The 10,061-nt window shown below is 33.8% G+C and overlaps 1 protein-coding gene across 1 annotated transcript; it reads right to left on the bottom strand.

Annotated features, from left to right (window-relative positions):
• Positions 1 to 2,126: 2,126 nt before the first annotated feature.
• On the bottom strand, positions 2,127 to 5,971 carry LUM (lumican; the record flags this gene model as incomplete). The annotated part of the gene is made up of 2 exons (XM_084254645.1): positions 5,106 to 5,971; positions 2,127 to 2,281 (listed from the first exon to the last, which is right to left on the bottom strand). Exons 1-2 carry the CDS (start codon positions 5,968 to 5,970, stop codon positions 2,127 to 2,129), a joined length of 1,020 nt encoding a protein of 339 aa, XP_084110771.1. The 5' UTR covers position 5,971.
• Between the last annotated feature and the right edge of the window lie 4,090 nt (positions 5,972 to 10,061).

Genomic DNA, 10,061 nt, shown 5'->3' with positions numbered 1-10,061 from the left:
ATACAGACATGAAGCTCATTGAAATCATTATTCTTTCTAAAGTAAAATTTATGGAGTATTTTCTGTTATCTGAGAGTAGGTTTCAAAGGATTGGTGGTGAATTTTTATAGACATGGGAAGAAAAGTTATTTTCATGACTCCTACATTACAGTTTACTGGTTTTCTATCTATATGTAGAAAAGACAGGAGAATAAAAAACACACAATGTAGTTTTTATAATGAGTATCTCACACATATGCCTGTCAATTCAGTCTTTAGTGATGATAGTCCTTTGTGACAGACTATTTTACTATAAGATAGAGATCATTAAAATTTTCTATTAAAACATATTCTCCTATGCTGAGATGTTTCTTGTCAACTAGATAGTCAAAGTGATTATTTTTCTAAATTTTACACCTTTCTCTTTCCCATTGTATATGTCTGCATATAGGGAAGAATCCCCCCTAACCCACCCCCTCCGCACCTCAACATTCCAAGCTCTCGGGGTAATCAAAATGGCATTATACTGGTTAGCAAAGTCGAAACCATTTTTATATCATGCATATGGAGAATATACATTTTTTTTAATTCTAAAGAATAATGAAACATGCAGGGAATATTTATCCTGTGTTTAGGGACCAGAAGCTTCAAGGATTTCATTTATAGCAAGATGGGGTTTCTTCATCCTTATTCTGGGAGTAAAGATGAGATTCTTAGAATCTGTTCACTGATAAGCCTATAATTGGATGAGGCCACTGACTACATTCTTCTGGGTCATAAAAGAGGAGCAGTCATTAATTCTCCAATTACAAAAAATGGTAGAAGGAGTCAGGCGCACTCAGTGTTCTCAACTCTAAAAACAATCTTTGTCCCATAAGAAATGGTCTTAGACCCCCTGAGGCTCAGAGGGCTTGATTGACCTCTAGTGTCCATATATCAAGGAGACAGGAGGCCTACTCTGGGCACATTGAGGAAAGCCTATATGGCCCTTTTGGGGAGACAACCCACATTTGGATCATGGTGATCCATAATGTAGAAAGTTGAACTGTTATTACTGCATTGTAAACCCTAAATCTTTGCTGCATATGTATTGACTTCAAGATAAGTTGATCGTTTGTCTAAAAGATCATATCCAAAGTCTTTTTTTCATTAAATTTTCTATTATCATGTTCAATCCTGGATTTATCCACTATTTTTGCCTAGCAATCAAGCAGTGATCACTGAGCTCTTATAGCCAGTTCTTTCTTACTAGCATTCCATTGCATATGAATCAGTAAAACCAAAGGGAATGGAAATAATGGAAAATATCCAAGCAAGTTGTGGGATTTAAGAACACATTTCAAGATGTGTTTAATATCTCTATGCAAGTGGATGCTGGAAGAAGACAGTTTATTTAGTGGAAAATTCTATTTGACATCAGTAAAATATTACATAGAGATTTATTTTGAATTCTAATCTATTTTATTTATTTCTACATGAAAGATGTATCTCAAAAGAAGTCAAGCACAGGAATGTCATTTGCTGTGTTTTATTTTGCTATTAGCTTGTTAAACATAACATGCAAATAATCAAAAAGAAACATACACATGACTTAAAGTAAAAAATAATTCTAGAAAAGTTTTACTAGGTAAACTACATAAATTGTTAATACTAAAAATACTGCTCTAAAGGTATGTGGCTTTCTGAATTTTTTTTAGCATTTTGTAAAATCAGAGGACTCAATTTACCACCTATTTTTCAGCTGAACAAATTTGAATGAATTGAGATAATTTATATAGTCCATGCTTTTGGGCATATTAAGATTTAGAAATTATAAAACTTGGCTGACTTACAATAAAGCAGTAAAGCTTTGCATATCGTTTGACATTAGAGATGTTAAAAACAGTAAATTTACAAATAAATCATTGAATTTGTTCCCTATGTGTGTATCTATATTTGTGCTTGTGATGAAATAGGCCTGCCTTTCATCTTTTCTCTTTTTAAAAAATTAGTAAAATGTTTACAAAACATTTTCCCTTGGAATTTAAAATTCATAGAAGTAATAAACAGCAACAAGAAATGAATACTATGAAAACTAACACGCAAAAAGACATAACCATAAAATGTTGTTCCAGGATTCACCTCCATGTGACTGAAATTAGTACCTATTAATTAACTGTGATTTCATTGGCTACACGTAGACATTCATACATATCAGGAGGCAGGCTGCTGTGAGTGAGGGGGTTGCCATCCAAACGCAAATGCTTGATCTTGGAGTAGGATAATGGACCCAGGATCTTACAGAAGCTCTTTACGTCAAACTCTGAAAATTGAAAAACAGATACAATAATCAATGTGTTGTAGAACATGGACTTGAAACAATTATGGAAAAATCCTCAAATCCCTAATAATATCTAATGGGACTTATTCCTATTTAGAAAATATCACATAATTTATATTTGAATTTGGTAGAGCTAAAGGAACACATCAGACGACCAAATGACACAGCAATGTTCAGTAACTATGGTAGACTAGGATGTACAGTGGAATTTTTCGAAGCATGGATTTTATTCATTATAAGTTCTTGATTTAGATACACTTGATTTTGGACAAGACATTTATTAGATGTGTCACGTTATTTTAAGACCTTTCTCAAAATATTTAGTCTAGCATGAAGATATGTAATGTGCAGGCTGGCTGTTGTAGGAATAATCTCACTAAGAAAAGCATCCTGGGGTTTTACAATGTAAGATAAGCACTGACTAGATGACCTTTAAAGAGTTTCCCAACAACCATCTACCATAGCAATGATTTAAAATTCAAAATCATGGAGTGTTTACGATCGGAGCCACATTTTTTTTTTTTTCTTCTGTGGCCAAACAAGATGCCACAATGAAACACTAGTTACATTTTTAGTGGAGATTAAGTCAGATACTTTATAACCGTTGTGTGTGCACAAAAACTGCTTAGTTTGCCCAAGTATGTTTTAGATTAATCTTTTTTTAAATTTTGTTATTTGCTTTCATTCTCAAATTCTGGTTATACTGACTTTAGTTCTCTAAAAGGTCATGTGCTTTGGTGGCCTGGTGTGGTAATATACATTTGAAGATATGTAAACCCATATCCCTAAATCATACAATGATATAAACCAATGTTACCTCCAAAAATAAAACAATCTTTTAAAAATGACACCACACTCTTTTCCTCTAAGATGGTGCCTTAAAGAAATAATCAAATTCCAGGGATCTTTCTTATGATACCTGCCTCTAGAAGGTCTAAAACTAGAGGGAAAAAATGAAAAACATGGGTTTACTCATATGAATTTTCTGTATCTGGCATTTACCAACTGGTTTTGACTTTGGAGATATATCTGATCTTGTTAGAAATAACATTTATCAAATGTCAATATGTGAAGATTAAATTAAGGTATTTATCAATTTATGTAACACCATATATTGTTTGCACATAATATGTACTAAACAATTAGTAATTTCCTTTTAAATTTGTTCTCATTTCAAATTACATTAGGAAGAACTGTGATTAGGTAAATGCTTAGAGTTATAAATCTGAAGCATGAGAAATAATCTTTGTCTATTTCTTATGTTGAATATTAAGGGGTCTTTTTATGAAGAGAATGTGGACTATTGGTATTTATGACAAAATAAACGGATTTGAAGATATAAATACTACATCAAACTACCAGTCTACCTGACCAAATGTCAAGGATAAGGAAGCAAGGTAGCCACTCATTTTCAAATGACCACATGTGCAGAGAACTGTGTTTTTTATCTCAGCTTGGCACGGAGTGGCTATTGTCAATGTTCTGAGAGCATCTTCCTCATTGTCTTCCAGCTTTAGCTAATACAGTAAGACCTGGGCTTAATACTTTAAATTCCCCTACATATAGACCCCTTTATTGTCTAAGAGAAGAGGGAAGGAATATTCAGCTTTGATAACTTGAGTATTTCCTATATAGAAAATTAACATATGGCATTTCAGAATTAGCCACATATTCCTTCATGTGAACACCACAATCCTACCAATAGTACATGGAATTGTTACTATCATAGATATGACACATTTTTGTGTCTTATTCTTGCTTTTGTTTAATTTTTTTCTGACAGCAAATCCAATATCCTTCTCTAGTAGGACAAGGAAACCAACTTTCATGGTGTAAAGGTGTTCAAGTTCAATAGATTAAGTTGCAGATATTATTGCTTTCTGTAAATCAGTGTTTTCCATTTGATTTTTTACTTAAAAAGCATTAGCCATGAATCAAAGATATTTTTTCTGCCAAGCTCTGGGAGAGTAAGTTGGGGAATTATGAATGTCAATTTTCCATCTGAATCTGTATTGCTTAAATTGAAAAATGTCCCAGAAAATGACAAAAAAAAAAGTGAGTGTATAAATGGCTCAGTGGGTCAAACTCCCATCCTTAAGATAAAAATAAAGTAAGTCATCAAGAGAAAATTTTGAAGGAGAAACGAAGAATCAAATGAGGTAATGGGGTACATCTGAAGAAAGGGACCCTATAATGCTATTTAATAAAATATTCCAAATCCCATTATATTTCTTTTCTTCATAATCTTCCTCACAGTCCTCTTAAGAACATTGCAAAGACCACACACAACATAACACACATAACACAACAGGACAACAGAGACAGATGATGGTCATGACAGCAAAGTAATATGCTGAGTCCCAAGAAAAGATGTCAGAGAAGACGATGAGAATACATGGAATGATGAGGAGGAAGGCTCAAATCCACTTCTGGTCTCGTTTTTTCCTCCCTTAGCTGGATTTTGCCAAAGAATAAATGTAGGACACAAATATAAATCACGAATTAGGCAAATAATAGATAAGTCTTAAGAGTTAACAGAAAATGTTTAGTTCCAAATATTAAATTTGAAAAAAAAATATTTAAATTCTATGATCCTAACAGTTTATTATCTGAACACTTCAAAGAAAGACCATATCTTGGATATAATGGAGTGAGAATTCTTCTATATTTGAATTGGAGGAATATTTTGTTGGAGTTTTTATTCACTTAAAAATATGGAGCCAAATGAAATATTTGTGTTGCATAGCTCAGCCATTTCAAAAATGTTGGAAACATCACTCACACACAGGCATAGATTTCTACTTACTTTCAAGTTGATTGACCTCCAGATAGTAGTTTTCAAGGTTTTCATTTACAGGGGGTATTTTTTTAAGCTTATTATAGGAGAGATCCAGCTCAAGCAGGGATGATACATTAAAGGAATTTCCATGAATTCCACTATCAGCCAGTTCGTTATGAGATAAACGCAGGTACTGCAATCCATTAAAATTCTTGAAATATTCCTCAGGGATGCTGCCGATCTTATTGTGGTCTAAGTAGAGAGTTAGGAGAGATACTGGGAGACCAGAAGGCAGTTTTGTTAACTGGTTGAAACTCAAGTCAAGGTACTCGAGTGATTTAAGACCTCTAAATGCTGATGAAATGACATCCTCTTTCAGCTGGTTGTGTTGGAGATGAACAAAGGTCAGGTTGACCAGTCCATCAAGGGAGCCAAGCTTGGTGATCTTATTATGAGTGAGCTGCAGATCCTCCAGAGATTTGGGAAGTGGACCCACTAACTCTGTCAGATTGTTGTGGTTTATGTGCAGCTTCTTCAGTTGCTTCAATTTAGAGAAAACATTTCCTTTTATCTTGGAGTTTTCTAGAAGGTTGTGATCAAGAATAAGCCACTGCAGATCAGTTACATTTTCAAAGGCCTTTTCCTCGATATGGTCAATCTGGTTATTTCTAAGGTAAAGGTACTTGATTCCAGGGGGCACCATCGGCACACTTTTCAATTTCAGTTCATCGCAGTACATGGCAGTTGGATAGCTTTCAGGGCAGTTGCATTCTGGGGCGCAATTAGGTGATGAATACCCATAAATGGATAGGGGGGAATCATAATCATAGTAGACGTGGCCACTGGTACCTCTGATTAATGCCACGAGGAGAGTTAACACACTTAGATTCATTTTTGGCAACTGTCTTGAATCCTAAACAAAGTTGAAACAGACTGTCATAAAATAATATATACTTAGGAAAAAGAAAGTCGATAGTTTTATTATTATGTATTAAATGCATGGAAATGTGTAGTTGTATTTTTAGTGCATTTAATGGTGTATTTTAAATTTTGACTTAAGTATAGGGAAAAGGATGTATGCTTGTAACCTATGGGTTACCAGATTTCTAGTTAGATTGCATACAGAGGTACCCCCTTCTGGGTGAGTCAGACCAAATTGCTCAGGTCAATCTCCCTATGTCCTTCCTTCCTTAAATGCTTTCAGTCAAGAAGTTTCTGGGTAGTGTTCACTGATCACCCTGTTAGAACACTGGTTCAATACACCCTTTAAAACCAGAAAAAAAAATGAAAATGAAAAGACAATTTGTAAACTGTATACTCTACCCTACCATTCAACTTCTTTAATACATTTTATAAAGAAGGCCCTTACAGGGAACTTGGACAATCCATGGTTTTCCTGAAGGAAATCTCTTTTCTCCCTTCTCCCCCACCCCTATCACTTTCTCTTTCTCCCTCTCTGCCTCCCACAGTGTGTATTTTGGGAAGGGGATGTTTTAAAGAATCTGCTTACTGTTGCTTCTGGGAAGGAGAACAAAATTTTGGGTGGAGGTGTGTGCTCATATTACGTCAAGTTTTGTTTAATATTTCATTCATTTAGGCACATTTCTAAGTTATGTTCTGAGTATATTTAGCGTACCTGTTGCAGAAAAACTAATGTTTATTAGTCAGGAAAATTTCACAAAATCTAAAAAAATTTTAAACTTCAACTGGTAGAGAAAGCTGTTCTTTCCCAAGTTTTGAATTAAAGTTTTCCTTTCAGTAACTTACAAGTCTTCTACTTTCTTCATGTCAAAATTTAAGAAGACACAACTTACTTATCTGGAGTTTTAGTGCTGTCATGGAATGGAAGTGGGAGAGAAGTGACTATGGAGAAACATCTGTATTCAACAGTAGCATTAGGAACCACGTAGAAAAGATAATATTGAGAATATAAATTGACAACAATTTGTAAATGTGATTTTCAACTTCCTGGTGACGTACAGGGTCAGCAGTGTAGGTAAAGGGAATTAGGATATAAAGTTGGACTTATGTAGCATGAAACACTATGATGCAGGAGAAACTGGTAACTCTGGGAGGGAAAACTGTGTGAGGAATACTGTACAATATTATATCTCCCTGTGAGAAGTGGGGTACAAGTGTTTGATGAAGGTAGTTTGGGAAGGTTTTGAATGAAGGCAGTCAGGGATAAGTAGCATTTTTAGTATCAGGAATTTAAATGATTTGCTTTAATATGAAATTATAAAGAACTTTAATTTAGCAGATGAAATCCCAAAATAATTTGTGAGAAATACTGTGATTGCTGACATACTATATACAATATATGCTCAAATACTTAGTAAATTATTACCTAAGGTTTTGATGGAGTTATTTAGTTTACTTGACCAGATTTAACCATGGAAACTCTTACATAGTGCCAATGTAATTATATGATATTTAGGTGGGGTTTTTTGCTGTTTTATATGATTTTTATATTAGTTATGACTTTTTAAATAAGGTAACATTGGTTTAGAATACTGCATATGATTCAGAAACATAAAATCCCACCTCTTCATGTGTATGTTGCCATTGTATTACAGTATGTTAATGTAGTAAAGATTTGTCTTGCTTCAATTATAAGATTCCACCTTATTTTGAGCATATACCAAAATAGTCATGGTGAGTATCTATAATGTGAGTATTCAATAGTAATGAAAAAATGCTTTTTTTTTTTTTGAGAGTAAATACTAGGACTCTAAATTCAAAGAGAGTTTGTAACCATATAATGATTCTACTGTGAAGCAAAATTGCACTTCTAGTTTTTTCAAATTCCTGTGGCTATGGAGGAAATATATTTTTTTAAAGTAAATCATATTTCCCAGAATTTCTTTAAAACACACTCCTTTATATATACACTCAAAAATCTACACCCAAAAATCAAATTTTTGAGATTAACAAAATGGAAACAAGTAATGCATAAGTGTCTAAATCCTTTAGCTTACATTTTATAACAACATAAAAAATTATCATAAATTGTAACAAGCCATAACAATCTATTTGTTGAAAAATTTGGATACTGATTGAAATGACTTTCTTTGCTCCCAAACTAGGGTCTAACAATACTCACATGTATAACAAATTTGCATGAAGTAACAAACATCTTCATAGCCATACATTTTCACTGTCTAGTTTAAATAGCTTCTCATTCTAACCCTGAAACTTTTTTATTACTTTGTTTGCCAAAAAACACTATGTAAAATGTATCTCAAATCCATAAATCATGGAAAGCATAGTAGGAAAAATCTGAAAGTAAATGCTCAAAACTGTAGATTTGCTGTTGACTGGCAATTGGCAAAGTTGCTCTGGATTTTTTTCTGTTCCTGTTACAATAAACACTGTCCCAAACAGTCAGCACCCCCAGTGCTATAGTTAAAGCAGCACTTACCTTGCTGTCTTGACACTGCTTTCGTTAATTCTTAAAGCAGATGCACTGTGGACAAGAATCCACCAATATATGCTGTGAACTCTGTCAGGACGAACTGGCTGCCAGATTCTTAGTGATACAAGAGCTGAAGGGGGTGGGGGAGAACTCAGCCTCCTCACGCCAGTCTCTGAATGGAGTTATGTCATTGTGGAGATCTTGTGGTGTGGCATGTGAACGCGCTGCTCTCTAACGAAGTGCAGGTGGACATGAGAAGGAGGGCCGTCTCATTCATTCCCTATGGAACGGGAGCGAGCTCTCTGCTTAACAAGTCCAAACACCATAGCTGTAAACCAGGAATGAAGCAAAGTGGGGCAACTTCAGTGAGACTCATTCTCTTACAAAACATTTTCCTTCTGTAACTCTGGCTACAGTTAAGTGTGATTCTCTCATCTAACTCTCATGTTCATCGGAGGGTCTCATAAGTCGTAAATAGAGATAGTTCAGGAAAATGCAAATGAGCTGGGACTCAGAGGAATTAAATCATTTTTGCCCATTACTCTTACAATCTATATTGATTTTCTTGGACTAACTTAATTTTTGGCCATGAAGGTAACTTATAGTAGTTTCTAAGCTATGAAAAAATGCTTCATCCACACTCTGAGACAAAAGATAAATATTAACATTTCCTGTTTGCTTGTTGTATTAAAGGGGCTCATTTTATGTTGCTCTTGTCTGGAACCAATCAACAATGTCTGCCTGTTTCTTATTTTGTGTACTGAATTTAGGAATTCACCCAAAACCTTACTTGGGGATAGTGTTCTATAATTTAATGCCAAAAAGCATGAAAGAACATGAAAAAAATAATAAATGTATGCTAAAAATATCACAAGGCAATAATCGTCCACTGTCACTGCGTGTTGGCAATATTTTTTCAAAAGTAAAAGTTATACAGTGTTTCAGTCTCCTAAAGGCCTGGTTTGATACATGCATGCTTCTAGTAAATGAGAGAACCACTTAATTTATCTTTTATTTTATGATAATATTTTTCCTCCAATATTTTATTGCCTCATGTTTATAATAACTCTTAGAATCAATATTTTAAGCTGCCACATTGGAAGATTTCCTCATTTAAAATTACAAATATATCACTTTTCAGTTGTGAGACCTGTGTAATGTGAATGAATTTTTATGACCACTAATGTGTTTGTCTGAAAAGTTATTAGAATAATAATGTCTTATTTTTGTCATGGAACTATTAAATAACAAAAGATGGTGGAATTGCAGGGTGATGCATAAGCATATCATTTTATTTTTATTCTAAGAGTATTATAAATGTCTTTGATTTATAATAAAGGAAATGAATAAACTTAGAAAATCAAGAACAAGAAAAGACCAGACCAAGCACACATTACTTAATGACTTTTTGTAAGGAGATAATTAAGACAACTTTAAGCACTAACATTGAATGCATCAATTCTATATTCTAAAATTAAAAATATTTCCACCTACTCCTAAAATATTTTTATGAGACTATAAACATGTTGGGGTGTCTGTCATAGAGTTTAAGTGCATTAAAATAAATT

Source organism: Talpa europaea (assembly GCF_964194135.1).
Source record: "Talpa europaea genome assembly, chromosome: 15".
NCBI lineage: Eukaryota > Metazoa > Chordata > Mammalia > Eulipotyphla > Talpidae > Talpa > Talpa europaea.
This window is presented reverse-complemented; position numbering and strand designations above follow the sequence as displayed.